We start from the raw sequence: 18835 nt of genomic DNA, 5'->3' as shown, positions 1-18835 counted from the left end.
CTCCCTTGTGGGGTGGGGGTCCCACGTCCCACCCCGGGGTGCCCCCAGCCCCATATACCCGGGGGTGTTCCCTGCCTGGGGAAAAGGTGTCGGGGGGGGGGGTTCCCCTATTAGTTTGGGGCGTCGTTTGCCCGGGGGCTTCCCCGCAGCCCCGTGCGCCCCCGGGGGTGGCCGCTGTCCCCGTCCCCGTCCCCGTCCCCTACCTGTGCAGCCGGTGCGGGTCCCTCCGTGCGCTCCGCGGGCGCGCCCTGCCCGGCGGGGGGGCAGAGGGGAGGCTGAGCCGCCCGGCATCGCCGCCCCTTCCTCCCTCCTCCTCCTCCTCCTCCTCCTCCCTCCCTGCCCCACGGCCCGCCCCCCCCCCTCCCCGGCAGGAGGCCCCCTACGCCCTGGGGTGGCCCCATAGGGTGTGCCCCCCCCGTGAGACCCCAGGGAGCTTCCTGACCCCAAGGGGGCCCCTCAGGTCTCCAGGTGGGCCCCTGGGTGCTGGGGGATGACCCCCACCCCCAGGTTACCCCATGCATTGCCCCCCCTCCCCGATTGTCCCATGCGCCCCCAGGGTGCCCCCATAGAGCCCCGGGCCACCCCACAGCACCCCACGGAGCTCCATGCACCCCCCATACAGCCCCAGGGTGCTTCGTGTGCCCCACAGGGCCCCCAGGTCGCCCCCCAACCCCAACCCTCGGATGCCTCGCATGCCCCCACACATCTCCAGGTTGTCCCCATGCACCCCCAGGTTGCTCCGTGTGCCCCCGCACAGCTCCAGAATGCCTCCTGTGCCCCCACAGAGACCCCAGGATGTCCCATTCCACCCCAAGTACCCCAGGATGCCCCCATACACCCCCCAGAATGCCCCATGCACCCCCAATGCACCTCCCAGATGCCCCATACAGCCCCGTGCAGCCCCAGCCTCTCTGCTGCTGTGCCCCCAGTGCCAGCTCCCGGGGCAGGGGCTTCCCACCCCAAACCCCGCACCCCATCTTTGTAGGGCCAGGTGCCCCCTGGCATGGCTCAGGTGGCTCAGGGAGGTGGGGACACCCCCTCTGTGCCTCAGTTTCCCTCCACTGGGGCTGTCCCCAAGCCTGTTCCCAGCATGATGGGCCCCCAGCTTGCTCTGCCCAGGCATTTGCTGGAAAAAAAAAAAAAAAAAAAAGAAAGAAAAAAAAAAAAACACTTTATTTTCCGTGCTTTATAAAGCCCTGGAGGTCCCCACACCATGGTGGCGTGGCCATGCACCCCCTGAGGACAGGGATATCTATCAGAATCCCATGTTCTGAGCAGGAGGAGGGAGCCAAACCCCAGCACCATCACAGCCTTGTGGGGTCACCCCCAAAAACAGGGGCCGTGTGAGCATCCCCCCAGCCCCACATGTCCAACGGGATGGGGTTGAGCGCCTTCCAGGAGCCCTCTTCCCTTGGTCCCCACCAGGGGCTCTCCAGCGCAGTGGGGAGAATTTGGGGAGCTGGGTGAAGCCACCCCACATTTCTCATCCCCACTTACGCCTTCTTCTCAGGACGATCCCTGCTGGGTGCAATCCTACGGGAGACGAAGGGGAGAGAAGTGGAAAGGCGGGCGCCAGCCCCTCACGGTGGCCTCGGGGCTGCGTCGGGGGCACTCACCTGCCGCCGGCACGCCTCCAGCAGGACGCCGGCACGGAGCAGGCACCAGAGCTCGCCCAGCAGCGAGAGGAGGACGTGCAGGATGTCTGTCCAGCGGCCCACGGTGAGGAGGAGGATGAAGAGGCCGCCCATGCGCACCAGCACCGTCTGGTAGACCGCCTGCCCGCCTGCGCTCGGCCGCTGCTCCTCTGCGGGGACACGGAGTCAGGGTGGCCTCGTCCACAACCAGGCACAGCAGGAAGTTCATCCAACTTTGGGTTGTCCCCAAAACTTGGAGGACTCAAGTGACCTCCTGGTTGAGTCACCCCCCAAATACGGGGTCCTTATTGCAAAGGCATCCCATGTGGAAAAGACCTCCCAGTTGGTTTGTTTCCAAAATTTGGGGGGGACCCAAGTGACCTGCTGGTTGGGTCATTTCCAAAATTTGAGGGACCCACGTGACATTCCAATTGGGTTGTCCTTTGGGGTTCCTATTGCAAAACCACCCCATGGGGAAATGTCCTCCTGGTTGAGTCATCTGCAAAATTTGGGGGAACAAATGACTTCCTGATTGGGTTGTCCCCAAAATATGGGGAGACTCAAATGACCTTCTGGTTGGTCTGTTCCCAAAACCTTAGAGGGAACCATATGACCTCCAGGTAGCACCATCCACAAAATTTGGGATCCATATTGCAAAGACACCCCATGGGAAAATGATGTGTCAATTGGGTCATCCCCAAAATTTGGGGAACCCAAATGACCTCCCAGTTGGATTGTCCCCAGATTCCTTGTGTCACTATTGCAAAACCACTCCATGGGGAATCATCCTCCTAGTTGGGTCATCCCAAAAAAATGGGGGACCCAAATGACCTCCTACTTGGGTCATCTCCAAAATTTGGGGGACCCAAATGACCTCCCAGTTGGCTTGTCCCCAGAACTTAGGGTCTCTCCTGCAAAGCCACCCCACGGGGAAATGTCCTCCTTGGCTGGGTCATCCCCAAACTGTTGGGAACCCAAATGATCTCCTGGTTGTGTTGTCCCCAAAACTTGGGCTCTATGTGGCAGAGCCACCCCGAGGGGGGACAACCTGACTGGTTGATCCCCACAATTCGGGGTCTGTATTGCAAAACAACCCCATGGGGGCTGGCCCGAACACCGGGTTGTCCCCAAAATTTGGGTTCCCCCAAGACTCTACGATACGCCGCCCGCCCCTCACCTTGCATGTAGATGACCAGCAGCGTGTAGCAGATGGTGAGCGGCGTCCAGAAGCGGACGGCCTCCGCCGTGGAGAGGAAATCGCGGTTGATGAGGGAGACGGCGGCCAGGTCGGCCACGGTGAAGGTGATGACCAGGGCTTTGCGCAGCAGCCGGGGGATGCGGTGGCCGGCGGTGAGGAGCAGCATGCAGACGCTGCAGTAGCGCTGCCGGCTGTGCAGCTCGTAGAGGCTGCAGGTGTGGAGCGCCAAGCGCCGGGCGTGCACGGCCAGCAGCCCCGCCAAGCCTGCCGCCAGCGCCAGGTTGCTCGTCCCGTGGGGAGCCCCTTCCAGCAGGAAGCTGAGGCCGCAGGACACGCCGCAGCCCAGCGAGTACTGGCACAGCAGGAGGAGCTGGCTGCTGTGGGTGCCCTGCGAGAGCGGGACGGCACCGTCAGGAGCTGCTGAGGTTGCAAAGCTGCCAGAGAAGACGCGGGTGCGGAGCCCTGGGTGGGTTCCTCCATGCTGCAGCCCCCACGTTCCCCATGCCTGCAGCCCTCATCCTCCCCATGGGTGTTGCAAAGCAGCAAGAGGGTGCACCACTACAAAGCCACGTGTGTTCTCCTCCAGGCCACATCCCCTGCCCTCCCCACGGGTGTTGTGAAGCAGTGAGGGGCCATGCCCAGCCCCTGCAGCTCCTGTGGGAGTTGCAGAGCAGCAAGGGGCTGCACCATTGCAAAGCCACGCATGGTTTCCTCCCAGACTAAACCCCATCCTCCCCATGGAGGCTGCAAAGCATCAGGGTGCTGCACAGCTTCCTCAGTGCCGCAGGGCACTGTGAGCAGTGAGGGGCTGTGCGGCTCCCACCCTGCCGTGCCTCAGTTTCCCCGGCCCCACTCACCTTACTGAGGGAAAGGAGGGCGGACACGGCACGCAGGGAGAACTCGAGCACCACCAGCGCGGCCACACGGGAGCCCACCAGCGCCAAGACACCCGTCAGCACCAGCACCTGCAGCAGCTCCAGCGCCCGCCGCTGTGCCCCGATTGCTGCCTTCAGCTCCTGCCTTGCCGGGTCACTGGTGACAGCAGGGGGACACCAGGATGGGGTTGCCCACAGCAGGGAGAGGGAGAGGAAGGCGCAGCCCCCAGCATCCCTGGGTCCCCTTTCACCACCCATGGGTGCTTAAAACAGCTCCTAAAAATGGATCCCAAAAGCAGGTGCCCCAAGAGAAGCCCCAAGAGGAGAAGCCCCAAGAGGAGAAGCCCCAAGAGGAGAAGCCCCAAGAGGAGAAGCCCCAAACCAAATCCCAGGGGGAGGGATGGGAGCTTACTTCAGACACTGGATGTAGAGATAAACCTTCAGGAGGCTGCAGAGCACCGAGACAGCACAGGCACCAACCAGCCCTGTGGGGACAAGCAGCAGGGGGTCACCGTGTCCCCCCATCCCCGTGGCCCCGTGCCGCCCCGCGGGCTCTCACCTTGCAGCAGCGCATCCAGCAGAGCCCAGCCCCACGCCAGCCCGGGCCACGCCGGCAGCCAGGACCCCAGGGAGAACATTTCTCAGTGCGGAGCAGCCGCGGCGCAGCCAGGCCCTGGCTCAAAGGTCTGCGGGCGGAGGCTCCCCGGGGCTGGTAAATCATTGCCGACGGAGCCGCCACGCTGGGCGCAGCCAGGCTGGGGCAGCACCTCCAGCCCCCGTGGAGGGGAAATTTGGGCAGCGGCAAGGTTTGAAATGCAGCACGCACATCCTTCCTCGCCCCCCCGGCATTGCTGCTATCCTTCCCGGCCCCGCTCGGTGCATTTGGCCAAACCCTCAGCCTAATCCTGCAGCCCGATGTGCTGAGAAGGCCTCGCACAGGATCCCAGCCCCCAGCCCCCCAAAGACCCTGAAGCTCCACCGAAACAGAAAAAAAAAAAATCCCTTTATTAACCGCCGCCAGCTCCTATGGCCCAGGGGGCGGCTGCTGCTGCACCATCTTCCTGAGCTCGTCCCAAAAGAAGAGGCTGAGCACGGTGTGGGGGCCGAGGCGGAGGTAGACAGCGCCGATGCCCTTGTACAAGCCCAGCAGCCCCTCCTTGCTGGAGATCTGCACAAAGCAGTCCCAAAACCCCCGGTACAGCTTGCCCTGCGGAGAGAGGAGGCGGCTGCAGCTCCTCGCTGGACGCATCCTGGGGTGAAAAAAAGCCGAATTCCCCACAGGGCCTTACCGCGCCGTCGGCGTCCACAGGCTGGTTGTAGAGACGAGTGCTGACCACGTCGAAAGGCGTCATCGTCACCGCCACGGCCACGCCGCTCACCATGCCCCCCGCCAGCACCGCGGCCCAGCTGCCCTCCCCGAACCACTGCGGGAAGTGGCGGCCGTCAGCTGAGCCAGGTATTTCGGGGGCCGGATCCGGTGCATGCCGGATGCTCACCGGTGCTGGATACTGGTGCAGGATCCTGCTGGATACTGGTGCAGTATCACTGGATACTCACCTGGTGCTCGCAGACCCAGTCCTTGGCGGAGGCGAAGGTGGCGAGCTGCGCGGCCGAGCCCACGGCCACGCGAGGCACGGCGCCCGTCACCCCCCGCCACAGCCCCGCCACGCCGTGCTGCCTGTAGATGCTCTCGAAGGCACCCGAGATGCTCTGGGAAGAGGCAAAATTTGGGGTGAACGGGAAAGGTGATGGACCCAAACCCCCTTGGCTTTCACCCACAAAGCCACCATGGGGACCACGCGGGTGGCACTGGGCCTGGTGTCGCTGCACCCCACAAATGTCACGTGAATTATTTCCGAGCGCCACCTCGCAGCCCGCGCCGTTTATTTATAGCACCCGTGTGGGTCGAGCTGCCAAACAGCAGCTTTAAATAGCCGCTGGCCAAAATAATCCATGTCACCCCCCCACCTCCCTGCTGCTGGTGTGCGCACGGCGGGAGTGCCACCGGTTCGTGTCTCCTGACCCCGACCCCGCTCACCTCGTGGTTGTGCTGGTGGCCCACGGCCACGGCCGCCAGCGTCTGGGCTTGGAGGTGGGTCTTGACCTGCGGGGACGGTGACACCGGGTGACGGCAAGTGACAAATTTCCCCTCCTCCCCCCCTGCCCCTATGCTAAAACACCAGGAAGGGCTTGGTATCCCTCCCGGGGCTTCAGCATCTCGCTTTAGTGCCAAAAAAGCAGCTTTTAGGGTCAATCTGAGCCCCTCCAGCAGATGTTGTGTGCCCAGATGTATTGGGGGGCGCAGAGCTGTGCCCCCCTCCCCAGACTTCGAACCCCGCTTTCCCCTCCCGCCCCAGGGCAAAGGGCCCCGTCGGCACCTGCAGTGCCCTCACCTTTGAGCTGCGACTGCTCTGTGCCCCAAGAGAGGGAGAAACCCCCCAAAACGGGGGAAAGCACCCACATTTCCTTACAGTGGGCGCTCTGTGTGAGGGTTTCCAGGAGGAGGAGGGGAGGTGGTGACAAACCAAGGGGCCGGGGGCAACCCTTGGATGGGGACAGCGGGGATGCCGAGCACACACAACGCAGCCCCTCCGTTTCGGGGACAAAGCCGAGCCGGGACAAGGACAGGGGACATGCAGAGCTGGGATGCTCGAGGATCCGGGGGGGGGCTCCCCAGACCCCCACCCCCCCCCCGGGCAGCTCTGCCGCCCCCCCCCACAGCACTCACCAGGTACGCGGGGCTGCCCACGAAGGCCCCCACGGCCCCGGCCACCGCCCCGGCGACCACGGTGCCACCGGGCCACCCCGTCCAGCCGGCGGCCAGGGCGCAGGAGTAGCAGTAGAAGCGGACTCCGTTCATCAGCCCCTGGTAGAGGAGGCCGGCGGCCAGGCCCTTCTGCAGCCCCCGCAGCCCGTCGGCCCTGCAGACGGCCCCCGCCGCCCGCAGCACGCCCCGGTAGGGCCGGGGGTAGGTGCCGGGGGCGCGCAGCTCGCCCTGCAGCTGCAGCCGCGTCTTGACCACCTCCAGCGGGTTGGTGAGCACGCAGGCCATGCAGCCGGCCGCGGCCCCCAGCACCAGGTCGGCCGCCGGAGGAACCCCCCCGGCCGGGGAGCCCTGGGGGCCGGGGGCTCTGCTTTGGGGGGGACAGGGGAATTCGGGCAGGGCGGCGGGGAAGGGGGCGAGGGTGCCGGTGCCCGCCGCCATGCAGCACCTGCCCGCCGCGGGGACGGCGCCAGGCTCCACCTTCCTCGCCCTGCGGGCACCGGGGGGGGGCTCCGAGCACCGCCCCTGGGCGAGCCCCCCCCCCCCGCCTCGGGTCCGCACCCACCCCGCCGCCGCCCCCCGGTTTGGGGCCGGGATATAGGGCAGAGGTCAGCCGGGCGCTGCGCCCCCCCCCCCCCCCCGCCAGATCCCCGCTGGGTGCCCTCCCCCCGCGTGACGCGGCGCGAATGGGAGGGAAAAAAAAAAAAAATCAGCCCAAAACGCCGGGGAATTAAAATTAAGGGCCGGGAGGGGGGGTCCGGGGGCGGCCCCTCGCCTTCCCCCCGGACGGGCACCGGGGGGGGCACCAGGACGGCCCCGCTGGGGACCGCGGCAGGGGCTCGGGAGCTTCGCCCCCCTCCTGCTGCTGGGACCTGAAATCGGAGCTTTTGGGGCTAAAAGGCTGCAGGGGACACTGCGCCCCGCCACCACCCGCTCCCTGATTTTACAGCCGGGGCTGGGTTTCACCTTGCGGCCAACGAGGGGGTTATTGGGGGGGTGCCTCGGCGCACGGTTAAAGCCGCTGGGGGCTCGGCCCCTTCCTCGCCATCCTCCTCTTCCTCCTCCCCTGCCGCAGCGCCCCCCCTCCATCAAGCCAAAGCCCGGCTCAAAAATCGCCCCGAGGAGGAACACGAGGGGACCCCAGGCAGCCACAGGGCGCAGGGCCAGGTCCGAGTTACCAATGAACATTTATTTGGGGAGGGGGACAGGAAGCAGATGTATATACAGATACATTCAGTCACATACGTTTCCTCCCAGAAAAAGGCTTTGTGAACATATATTACATGAGATCTCTGTATTATTGTTTAAAAGCTCAAACGGTGCCCCAAGGGGCTCACTGCAGAGGGCAGGGGGATGGGTCCAGCACAGGGCTGCTGCCTCTGCTCCCTTGGTGGTGGATGAAGTGAGCCAAGAGCCCCAGGCAGGACAACAACAGCCCTTAGGACATTTGAAGAACACGGGACTCGATCCCTTCTCTCCCTCAGCACGTGGGGCCGGCTGGGTTTTGTCCAAGTACATGTCCAAGCCTTGAGCCAGCCTCTGCCATCTCCTAAAACCGTACCGCTCGTAAACAGCCACGATATTCAAAGCCAAACTTTTGGCCCCATTCCCTCTTCCTTTCCCATCGTTCCCTGCCCGCCACCTCAGATCTCAGCCTCAGCACAGTGATGTCTGGATGCACCAGCTCCAGGTGAGATGTTCCCATGCCCAGAGGTGGGCTGGGAAGGAGGAGACGAAGCGGTGCCGTACGTGGTGATTGTATTAGCAAGGAGAAAACATGCACGGTAGTGATTTAGTGTTCCTGTCTCGTCACGTCCGCCACCTACCCTGTTCTAAAATGAACAAAGCCTCACTGACTGCCACTCCTGCTGCGACAGGTGGGTGCCCAACCCCAGCCCACCCCGCTCCCACCCTGCCCTCCCTACCAGTACGGTATTCCTTGAAAGGCAAATTATTTTGCCCCGTGGCAGACGGATGACGAGCAGGGTGCAGGGTGTACAGGGAAAGAGGCCAAGCTTGGCCTCGGCTCCAGCATGGCGAAGTGTCTGGTCACCACGTGCCTCTCCCTGCGGCGGCACCGCCAACGTGCTGCACGTCCCCGGCTCCAGGCAGAGTGTGGCGGGGATGGGGTGCAGGATCCTCACCTGCAGGCACGTTGCTGGTGGGGACTGAGCGATGGCGGGAGGGTTTGGGGTGCCAGTTGGCCACAGGGCAGATGGTTACAGGCTCCGTGCTGTGCCCGCTCTCTGAAAGCGCCTCAGGGCGTCCCACCAGCTGTCCTGCCCCTGCCAGGGCTAACACCAGGGGTCCCGCTCCGCTCGTCCGCGGCACAGGCTGTCGCTGCGCTGCCAGGCGCTGTTGATGAGGCTCTGAGCGTCCTCGCACTTCTTCTTGACAGTGGCATCCAGAATGGCCTTGTGCAGGAGGTCGACCTGAAATGTGCGGAGCAGTCAGGCACGGATAAACCAAAGCTCTTCCCCCTCATTACAAAGCCGCCTCAAAACCAGACACAAAAAGTCCTCTGTGTCATGAATACTGGTGACAGAGGGGGACAGGGCCAACCCATCTTCTTTCCCACTTCCTTTGTCAGTGCTGGATGCTCATGGCCTCGCTTGTTGGGGGCCTCCAACATTTCCCCTGCTCTAAATCCCTCATCCCGTGGTTACACAGACACAGCTTTGTGGCTCTCCTGTCCCTCGCAGGAAGGCTGGGTTTGCTCTGCCTATAGGCAGGGAAAAATTCACCCACACCTTCCTCAGAGCACACGGGCCCCACTTGCCCTGCTGCAGTAGGAAGGGTTTGACAGCCTCGCACACTCACCTGGTAGATGTTCCTCCACGCAGCGTTCAGCGCTGAGAGGAACCTCTCCAGTTCTGTAGTGCAACTAAAATAGAGCACCCAGGGGGGCAGGAACTGCTTGCGGTCCTGAGCAAACTCCTGAACACCGAGAGAAACAAGGCATTACTACCACAGTCCTAGCCCAGCACAGGGCCAGCCCCTGAGCACCACACTCACCAGGATACAGTACTCCTTGCCGGCCTCTGTGGAGATGGCAGTGATGTCTGTCAGCTCCATGGTGCCCAGTGAGCGGAAGAAGCTTGTCTGGCAGTCCTCGTGGCATGTGAAGGCCTTCTGGTCCGTCAGCACAAGGCAGCAGGGGACACAGGGTGTAGGGGCAACACCCTGGGGGATCACCTGCACAGGGTGGGGAAGGGGAGTTAAAACCTGGCTGGAGCCTGGCAGAGCCTGTGCCTCTGGTGAGGGAAAGCCCTCCTGGCTCAGGAGAAAACTGCCTCCTCTGGATCCCAAAACATCACTCCCTGGTCCCTTCTGCATCTCCACCCTGGCTGTGCTCAGGCTGAGCTTTGCCATCCTGGGGATCTGGATTCCCTATGATGGGAAGAGCCATGGAGGCTGGGCCCAAAGGGGCTCCGGGTGAAGGAGGGGTCGATCTGCCCACGCCTGCGGCCAATCCCCGGCTCACCCCTTTGGAGACAGCCTGGCAGAAGTACTGCATCCAGTCTGCCATGTCCTCCTCGTTGTCGGCGCTCAGCTCCAGGGAGGGCCGGTCGGTCAGGATCACCTGGAAGGAGTGGGGCCGGTCGGTGGTGTTGGAGCGCCGGCATCCCCCGCACTGCTCACCGCTGGGAGAGAGGACGGAGATCAGCAGGACGGACCAGCCAGCACTATCCTAATAGCAGCCCCTGCCTCCACCCGCCCTCCCGGTGCTGTCTACCACCCCCATTCTCCGCAGGGGCTGCCTTCCCGTCTGCCACATCCCTTGTGGTTGCTCCAAGGATGGCCTCCATCTCTACACATTGTAGTAGAGCCAGAGCTGAGTTTGGTGCAGGTGTCCCCGTATAGCTGTTGGAGGAGAACATCAGCCCTTCAGGGGCCAGCTCCCCAGCAAACAGGCAGCTTGGCACGTAAAAAGCAGGAGGAAATGAGCCCAGCTGTATGCATCAAGCCCAATCCAAGCAGGAATCTGTGTGCATCCAGGAGTGAGCAGGGAGTCCTGCTACCCAGCCACTGACATGCAAACACCCTGCAGCACGGCCTGTATCACTCTCTGCCCCAAAGCACCTCCCTGAACATCCCAAGGAGCTACTGATCCCAGATCCTGCGGAGCCCTGCCGAGCCTGGGCACTATAACCCACCAGCTACTTACCCCATGTTGATGGAGAGCAAAGGCGTGACGTCGGTGCGGTCGGGGTACTGGTACAAGATCCCGTTGCTGCCATTTAGGAAGATGAAAGATGGTCACTGGAGGCAGCTCAGCTCTGCTGGTCCCACAGCCACTCCCGCCTAGCCCTCTACACACACAGCCCCACGGGGTTGTGATCCTGCTGGCAGCAGCCACAATGGGGGGCTTTATCTCAGCCTCCCAGGTGCTGAGATGGGCTCTCTCCTCCTCCCCAGCTGCTCCTGGGCAGCAGGAGTTTGCAGCAACATCAAACGGGTCTAATGTCTTCTCCAATGAGCCCCAACCAACTCCAGCCTCCACCCATGGCCTCGGCACCCACCTGAGCACCACGAAGCAGGTCTTCCACTGCTCTTTGCCCAGGTACGAGGTGCCCGCCTTGTAGTGCAGGATGCCATCCTTCGTGACCGTGTTTTCAGCAGAGGTGTAGCTGTTGGCAGAGGGTCCCAGTGCCTCATCCATGGGGTCCTCCCAGTGAACAAGGCCGTAGAAACGCACCACCACATCGCAGGCCTGCGAGAGACAGGCAGAGATGTGAATGGGAGGGTGTTCAGCATGACACTGCACCATGTTTGGAGACAGCCGTGACAGCCAAACTCACCTCGCACTTGGACTCCTGGGCCACGAATTTTGCAAGTGCCAGTTTCTCCATGGTGGCATCGGTGAGGATACTGGGGTAGGGGGGCTCTCGGCACCCCTTGATCATGGCTGACTTCAAGGAGACCAGAAAGAACCTGAGAGGGAGACAGATCCCTGATTAGGCCAGGGCAGACAGCCCCTCATCTACTTCACATGCTCTGATGCCAAAGTGGTTCTCCTTTCATGTGGGGCTCTGGTCTTCCTGACCAAAGGGTCTGGAAATCAGCTCACAGACCAAAGACAACTGGCTGCAAGGTCTGAGCTTCAGGAAGATGGGTGAGACAGCTGGGGGATGGACACCCATCTCCAACCCAGACCTCAGTATGACCATGCAAGTCACCTCCCTCAACCGGTAAGGCGAAGAAAGGCTAGTGGCACCAAACCAAACCCCAAATCCCTGCTGGTTGTAGGACATTTGTTGTGAGTGGGCGTTATAGGAGTCTCTTGTGCTCCCACGCCCTGGGAGGAAGGTGTCACGTCTCGCCGTGTGGTACCCACTTACTCTGTGAGAGCCACGTCCGCGGTGTCGAGCAGGAACTGCTTCCTCCGATTGGTGCACACCAGGGTCACCGTCTGCTGATCCAGCCCAACCTGTGCCACATACGACCGGTTAAGGAAGCGAGACGGAGGACAAAGGGTAGCGAAGCAGGGCTGAACCTGGCATCCTGGCCCCAGGGAAGGAGGTCAGCAGCTGCTCTGCTGCCCATGCAGAGACACAAACAAGCTGGGCATCCACAGAGGGGCCATGTGATGGGGGAGCACTTTTAACTCTCTGCATCTCAAGAACTCACTGGCAAAACCATCTCAACCCCATGGACAGAGAGTCCCACAGAAACACCCCACCATGTTGCTGCTGACATCTCAACAGCCAGAGAGGTGGGCACTGACCCTCTGCTCTCCCCCTGCCTCCCCCCCCAGCACTCACAGAAATGTAGTCGAGCTCATTGTAGGAAACAGCCTCCTCCACCATGTACGGCTTCTCCGCTGCCCCTGGCACAGAGACAAAGAGCAGCATGAATGGGGGCAAAGGAGCCCTGCGCTGCCTGCATCCAGGCCACTGCACAGCAGCAGCGATGGACCTGCAAGCCCAGCCATGTCCCCAGCAGCACAGAGCTGCAGGGCACGCGTCCCAGGGCTTCCTGGGGGACAAGTTAAACAGAGCTCCTTGCTGTTACTGCCACTGCTCCTGGGGACATGAGGGAACTGGCAAGGACTGATGAGTTATAGAATGGTTTGGGTTGGAAGGGACCTTAAAGATTCCAACCCTCCATGCCACCTCCCACTAGATCAGGTTGCACAAAGCCCCATCCAACCTGGCCTTGAACACTTCCAGGGATGGGGAATCCACAGCTTCTTTGGACAGCCTGTGCCAGTGCCCCACCACCTTCATAGTACAAAATTTCTTCTTTATCTCTAATCTAAATTACCCCTTATCCTATCACCACACCCCCTGACAGTCCCTCCCCAGCTTTCCTGTAGCCCCTGTGTGGTACTGGCAGGCCGTTGTAAGGTCTGCCCAGAGCCTTCTCTTCTCCATGCTGAACCCCAGCTCCCTCAGCCTGTCCTCACAGGAGAGGTGCTCCAGCCCCTTGATCATCTTTGTGGCCTCCTCCGGACTCACTCTAACATATCCATGTCCTTCCTGTGCTGGGGGCTCCAGAGCTGAACACAGTGCTCCAGGTGGGGTCTCACGAGAGCAGAGCAGAGGGGGACAATCCCCTCCCTCGCCCTGCTGCTTTTGATGCAGCCCAAGGTACGGTTGGCTTTCTGGGCTGCACACACACATTGCTGGCTCCCACTGAAGTTCTTGTCAAGCACCAGCCCCAATCCATTCTGCTCTCAAACCATTCTCTGCCCAGCCTGTATTTATGCTTGGGATTGCCCCAGCCCAGATGCAGGACCTTGTGCTGGCCTTGCTGAACCTCATGAGGCTTGCACAGGCCAATCTCTCAGCCCTGCCCAGGTCCCTCTAGGTGGCATCTCTTCCCTCCAGCATGTGGACTGCACCACACAACTTGGTGCCATCAGAAAACCTGCCATGGGTGCATACTATCCCACTGTCAATGTCACTGACAAAGATATTAAACAGATGTTACGAAGCCCTAATCACTGAGCAAGCCATGAATCAGGCAAGTGAGCCTCGCTCCCTCCAGCCCTCAGTCCCAGGCCTCCCAGGGGTTATGTCCCAGCTAAATTGAGAGTCCTGCAGGCTGCTGTAGCAGCCCCAATGAGTAGAGTCCAGTGGGATACCTTTCCGGATCAGGTACACATAGCAATCTGTCAGCAGGACATAGATCAGCTGCAAGTTCCCCTCCATGTGCCCGGTGCTCATTCGGATCATCTGCGTGGAGAGAGGAGTTCTCAGTACACAGCTAACACAGGCAGAGCAGGCCCTCTGCAGGAGATCAATCAGGTTCCCCCCGAGTTGTGCCCACCTTACCCTGAACAACTGTTCCTCGTTCTCCCGAAAGACATGGATCATCAGCAGGAGCAGATGGTTGTTATCCACCCTGTGAAGAGAGACAGAAGAGGCTGAAGGACAGACACAGATTGTAGGGCTGGGCAGGTCCAGGAAGGGCAAATCCCCTTCCTTAGTGAACTTGTGCATTATTAGGGCATCTGTTGTCTCCTAAGGCCACGACCATCACCTTGTGACCCCTTAAGCATCATCTTTATCCTGGAAAAATACGAGTTTTGCCCTCCCAAACAGAGGGCAAAGAGAAAAGCACCAGTTTGAGCACTGGCAGTTGTTCATGTTTGGAAGACGCACTCTGTGCTCGCATGGACTCCGTACATTGAGCTGAGCAATCCCATCCTCACCTGAACTCTGAAGGGTGAGTCAGCTCTGAAGGGCTGCCCTGACCTTCCTCCACCCCAGAGTCCTCAGCGCTGCTCAGGGAAGGGCTGGGCTGCTCCTTCTTCTGCTCACGGACAGCCTCAGGATTGGTGGGGGCTGTATGACCACTTTGGGGTTCAACGCTCACCCCTCCAGACTCTTCTACTGCCCCAACTGCTTCTCTCTCTCCGCTTTCTTCTTCTTCAGGAGCCTCAGGGCTACCAGAAACATGTGGCGGTTGGCCAGGCCCTGGAGTGTCATGGTGGCCACCACCTGGTGCAGCAGCGTTTGGACTCTCAACGGTAAAGCGGTAGAAGTCCATGGGGGCTGAAATCCCCTCACTAAAGTCGCCAGAGGACGATCCATCTGGGGTCTCCCCTGGCGTGCCAGTCCGAAAGGACTGCCCGGGGGGCTCGTGGGGGGCGTTCCAGCCGCCCGGGTCCAGCTGCCCATTGAGCCTGTCCATCACCTTGCTCAGCGGCTGCCCCACGCTCTCCATGGATGTGTCCTTCATCTCAGGGATGCGCAAAGCCAGCTGGCTGAGGGCAGAGCGCTCACGACCCTCCTCCTGCCCACCCGGGCTCGGCTCCCCAGCTGGGCCAGCAGGACCGTCATCCCTCTGGGAGTCTTCTCTGTCGCTCAGCCCGTTCACGCCGCTGTCTCCACTGGCCTGCTGCGTGCTGGTCTTGGGCACTGTGGGCACAGGTGTGTTCGTTGGCTCCTCTGGCTTTGCTTTCTTCTTCTTGCCTGTTTTCTTTTTCTTGGCTAACCTGCATGGTGAAAGACCAGCACAAATATCACTTGTCTTTGCCTGCCTAGGCTGTGCAAAACACAGGTAGTGGTCCAGGGTCCTACCCTTTTTCAACAATCTTCCTCTGTAATTTTCCCTATCACAGAGAAACTTGCATATCAAGAACATTGCTCAGTGTGTGGCCACACAGAGCCCCACTGCCTCAGTCTCCATGCCAGCCGTCACAAGGAAGGCAGACACACCACAAGGTATGGAGACAGTTTCCCACCTATTTAAAGAAAGAAGAGAGGCATTCCCTTGCTGGATGCACCTTGGGTTTCCTTTAGCTGCAAAAGGCATCACAAGTGGATACAGAGCTGAACTGGTGAGGGGGGAATCACTGAGAACAGGACACTGGGGGGGGGGAGAAGGGTTCTGGAGAAAGAAGAGGATGTGGGAATGCCATGTCCCCGGCTGCCAGAAGAGGGAGATGCAGCCTGCAGCCCGCTGTAAACGAATGGCACACCAGGAAATACTCAGGCCTTCCACAGCACCAAGCTGCTGCCAGGTCACTTCGCACTGCGGCCCTCTTGTTTGGGAAGCAAGCATGGTGTGGCTCCCTTCCCACACGTCTGCCAGAGCACAGGGTGCAATGTAACTCATCTCACAGATGTCTGCTCTGCACCTCCCAGGACAAACAGGCATGAGACCAAAGCACAGGCCTGCTGAGCTGGTTTTGGGGTGCCTCCATCCCCAGGCATAAGCAGACAGAGCCTTGTACTTTTTGTCTAGGTTTAAGGGCTCAGAGGGACCCCTAAGGCTCTCCTCCGCGAGGAGTCAAATACCGGCCAACAGGTCTGTGGACACATCTCCCCCAACAGGTTTAGCCCCAGCTTATTGACAAACAAGAGGAAGGATGGAAGATCTAAGACCCAGAGTTACTGCAAACCTGCCACCCACTGGAGAAAGCTTACAATAAAAGCCCGCAGAGTCCTTTGAGCTCTCTAATACAGACTGCTGGGCAAAGGTGTTTCTGCTGAGCCAGTCTGTAGCTCTACGGCCCCAAGGAACCAGCCCTGCTAACACTTACGGAGGACCACCTGGTGTCTAGAATTAAAAACAAAACAAAAAAACCCACTGCCTCCTGATTTTATGAAGGCTGCATAACAGATAATGTCTCTGCTGGGCTAGAAGGGGGTGACACATCACCAGTCCCTAGTGACAGATGACTCTGGAGGGTGTGTTTCTAGGCCAGGCAGCTCTGTCCCCACCTGATGACCTCTAGCTCTGTGCAGCTCTCGGACTGGTCTGTTCCTTCAGGGGTAGCTTCTGCCTTCTCCAGGGAAGCCGTGTGCACTGGGGTGGTCTCAGTGGAGGACAGCGTGTCAGCTTTTTCCTCGTTGAAGGGGTTATAGCGCTGCGTTGGGCTTTTCATGGAGGCCTTGCTGCCATTTGCCTCTGAGGCAGTAGAACGTGGGCAGCTGAGCGTGTCTGTGAGATCTCCATCTGCAAAGACAAGAAGGGAAAAGTGGGATTAGCATCAGCCAGGGCACCCTGTAAGAACTGAATCATGTCAAATAAAGCAAAGCTGCGTGCTGGGGTCTCAAGGCACCAAGTAGTCTCCCCGCTGCTCCCAGAGGCACCAACCCCAGCACCAGCAGAGCCCCGTTGGCTCCGCTTAGCACTTCAAAGATTGCTGCAGACAGCAGGCTCCTTGCAAGGCAGGACAGAGACCAGGGTACAAAACATCGCTGCAATTTAGAAAATGCTTGGAAATAACAGCTCGGTCACTCAGGAGCCTGCATCTGGATCAGGAATTAGAAGAAGAATCCCCAGGAAAGAACCAAGGGGTCTTGGGGCCATGGCACTCCTTTGCAAGATGACAGCAGCTAAAGTGCCCAGGGGCAGTTAAGTGGAAATAACTGCACCTACCGTGGTATTGGGCTTGTGTGGTCAAGCTGCCATGACTCCTTAGCTCTGCTAACAAGCACGGGGAGCAATGTTCCCATCCCAATGGTCACAGGCACCTCCACCTTGAGTGGAGGCACGGAGATCAGCAGCATGTTACACCAAATGGCTGCACGTGTACTGTCAGAAGCCCCCCTTGTTCATCAGAAGTTCCCCAGGGCTGGGATAGCAGGCTCAGCCAGGCAGACAGGGTTCCCCACAGTGCTCAGCACCGCCTTCTTCCCTGCAACTGGGTCCCAGGAAGATGCTTGCTCAGCTGTAAGGGCAGACACGGAGCCAGCCCGTGAAGCAATGGTCCCTACGGCACGCCTGACGGAGCCGGCTGCTTTCCTCTGCTTGCACGACACGGGGACTGGAGCACGGAGAAGGGAACACAGCATTCCCAAGGACAGCAGGCTGCACAGACAGGTTGTAGCACAACCAGCCTGGCCCATGTTAGTCTTCAGAAATAAAAGAAGCAGCAGAGAAGGGCTACAGCAGTCATGCTCAGCATTATCATCCACAAAGTCAGGGTTAGAGGAAGGTGACCATGCCTTTCTCCTCCCCGACACTGTTCACTCCCTCAAACAACTAGAAACCTCATGGTATGCAGGGAAACCCCTTCTGAATGAAAACCCCAGGAAACTGATTCAGGGGGTGTAGGTTTTGAGTTAGGAAATTAAGTCTCTAGTAAAAATAAGATCTAATAAAAGCAGTTTTGGGAGGGCCAATTTCAAAATGCTGCTTTGTTCCTGCTGAAATGCCTGTCCTGCAGTACGGAGTGTGTAAACCGTTTAAAAGGAAGCAAAGAGGTACCTTTTTTAATGACCACATTGAAGGAGAGGGAAAAATAAAACGTTTAGAAGATATTCATCCCTTTCATCTTCTAGCCTCTAAGAATGTCACTTTGCCTAAACATTGTTGGTTCTGTTAAGACAAAAAAATATATATATATATTTGTCCAAAAGACAGTTTCGCTCCAAATGCTGAAAAACAGGGAACAGGTCAAACTTTCTCACCCCCCTGCTCTGTGTATAAATGGCAAGGAATGCAGCAGGAAGCTCACCTGGGAGGGTTGAGATGCCAAGTTAGCCGTGGTTGAGGTCTACTTGGCCTCAACAGCCCTGAGCCTGGAGCAGTGGCAGATTGCACTGGCACCAGTTTGCAACCAGGACCTGCATACACCTCCAAAAGCTAAAGGGATGTGTCCAATGTCCCCTGGTGGCTCCCAGCCTGCACACAGCACCCACAGTTAGGTCGTTTATTGGGTGTTGTGTTTGGAAACATGGTTTGTTCCCTTTAGATGTATGCTCAGGTGTCAGGGACACACTGGACCAGCTATGACCACTGTGACCTACCCAGGTGCTCAGAGACAACCCAAGCCCACTTCTGCCACTCAAAACCCTGCTTGAAAGAGAAACTGGATTTGGAGGAGCTCACCAGTCCTTGTCCCTGCTGCAGGGAGGAGAAGCTGAAGGCAACGTGCCCAGCTCACACTGTACCACAATGACAAAAGTGAGCATCTCTATATGTGGGGTAAGAAAGAAGATGAGAGGAGTGTGTTAGAGCCCAAGAGCCATCTACATGGAATTCAGGCAGAGCATTCCCAAATATTCAGGTAGCACTGGCCAAAGTAATTCTGGCTGCAGCTTTTAGTTACAAAGGACATAGTGTGAGTGTATTTGCTCCAGGGGTAAAACAGAGAGATTTCCTACTCCTGTGAAGCATAAAGGATACACAGGGGGTCTATGGACTGCACGTGGAGCAAGGAGAACAACCTCCTCTAAAATGGGTGTATGCTCTTCAGCATGAAGGCCATAAATAGCTGACATGTTGGCGTAAGAAGTACTAAAAAAGGAAAAAAGGAAAAAACAAACAAAAAAAATAGTAACCCAAACTGAGCCCAGCCATGTAGTGCATGTTATGGCTTCAAGAGAGATGTTGTGACACAGGGCATAGGGTCCAAGGAAAACAAAACGTCCCAGATTAATCTCCACACAAGGCCCAAAAA

General features: G+C 59.3%; 3 protein-coding genes across 5 annotated transcripts in view; all 3 read right to left on the bottom strand.

The window, feature by feature from the left end:
* Nucleotides 1–936: 936 nt before the first annotated feature.
* Nucleotides 937–4385, bottom strand: TMEM82 (transmembrane protein 82). The gene is made up of 7 exons (XM_032201509.1): nt 4267–4385; nt 4120–4192; nt 3690–3864; nt 2812–3220; nt 1617–1804; nt 1498–1533; nt 937–1126 (listed from the first exon to the last, which is right to left on the bottom strand). The coding sequence occupies exons 1-6, from the start codon at nt 4343–4345 to the stop codon at nt 1507–1509; spliced, it is 951 nt and encodes a 316-aa protein (XP_032057400.1). The 5' UTR covers nt 4346–4385; the 3' UTR covers nt 937–1126; nt 1498–1506.
* Nucleotides 4386–4695: 310 nt separating this feature from the next.
* SLC25A34 (solute carrier family 25 member 34) lies at nt 4696–6912 on the bottom strand. The gene is made up of 5 exons (XM_032201508.1): nt 6436–6912; nt 5746–5811; nt 5265–5417; nt 4997–5131; nt 4696–4914 (listed from the first exon to the last, which is right to left on the bottom strand). Exons 1-5 carry the CDS (start codon nt 6910–6912, stop codon nt 4732–4734), a joined length of 1014 nt encoding a protein of 337 aa, XP_032057399.1. The 3' UTR covers nt 4696–4731.
* A 1485-nt stretch (nt 6913–8397) lies between these two features.
* PLEKHM2 (pleckstrin homology and RUN domain containing M2) overlaps nt 8398–18835 on the bottom strand; it is a 29756-nt gene continuing 19318 nt past the window's right edge. For all 3 annotated transcript variants that reach the window (XM_032201522.1, XM_032201523.1, XM_032201524.1), the window contains 13 exons: nt 16149–16383; nt 14132–14917; nt 13752–13821; nt 13562–13652; nt 12237–12301; nt 11814–11902; nt 11274–11406; nt 10995–11185; nt 10640–10705; nt 9956–10115; nt 9487–9666; nt 9292–9408; nt 8398–8903 (listed from right to left, as the gene is read on the bottom strand). In XM_032201522.1, the coding sequence (XP_032057413.1) occupies nt 8766–8903; nt 9292–9408; nt 9487–9666; nt 9956–10115; nt 10640–10705; nt 10995–11185; nt 11274–11406; nt 11814–11902; nt 12237–12301; nt 13562–13652; nt 13752–13821; nt 14132–14917; nt 16149–16383 (2321 nt within the window). In that variant the 3' untranslated portion in view covers nt 8398–8765. The remainder of the gene's footprint in view (nt 8904–9291; nt 9409–9486; nt 9667–9955; nt 10116–10639; nt 10706–10994; nt 11186–11273; nt 11407–11813; nt 11903–12236; nt 12302–13561; nt 13653–13751; nt 13822–14131; nt 14918–16148; nt 16384–18835) is intronic.

This window comes from Aythya fuligula, chromosome 21, assembly GCF_009819795.1.
Source record: "Aythya fuligula isolate bAytFul2 chromosome 21, bAytFul2.pri, whole genome shotgun sequence".
Classification (NCBI taxonomy): domain Eukaryota; kingdom Metazoa; phylum Chordata; class Aves; order Anseriformes; family Anatidae; genus Aythya; species Aythya fuligula.
Note: the sequence above shows the minus strand (reverse complement) of the source record. Positions and strands in the feature narration are given on the sequence as shown.

Excerpts from the sequence above, each read along its gene's own strand:
- TMEM82 (XM_032201509.1), bottom strand. The coding sequence starts at position 4,345 with ATGTTCTCCCTGGGGTCCTGGCTGCCGGCGTGGCCCGGGCTGGCGTGG. Across the intron at positions 3,221-3,689 it reads CCCTCCTTTCCCTCAGTAAG|GGCACCCACAGCAGCCAGCT; the intron begins GTGAGTGGGGCC and ends CCGCTCTCGCAG. Across the intron at positions 1,805-2,811 it reads GCTGGTCATCTACATGCAAG|AGGAGCAGCGGCCGAGCGCA; the intron begins GTGAGGGGCGGG and ends GTGTCCCCGCAG.
- SLC25A34 (XM_032201508.1), bottom strand. The coding sequence starts at position 6,912 with ATGGCGGCGGGCACCGGCACCCTCGCCCCCTTCCCCGCCGCCCTGCCC. Across the intron at positions 5,812-6,435 it reads TGGGCAGCCCCGCGTACCTG|GTCAAGACCCACCTCCAAGC; the intron begins GTGAGTGCTGTG and ends CCGTCCCCGCAG. Across the intron at positions 5,132-5,264 it reads ACTGGGTCTGCGAGCACCAG|TGGTTCGGGGAGGGCAGCTG; the intron begins GTGAGTATCCAG and ends CACTTCCCGCAG.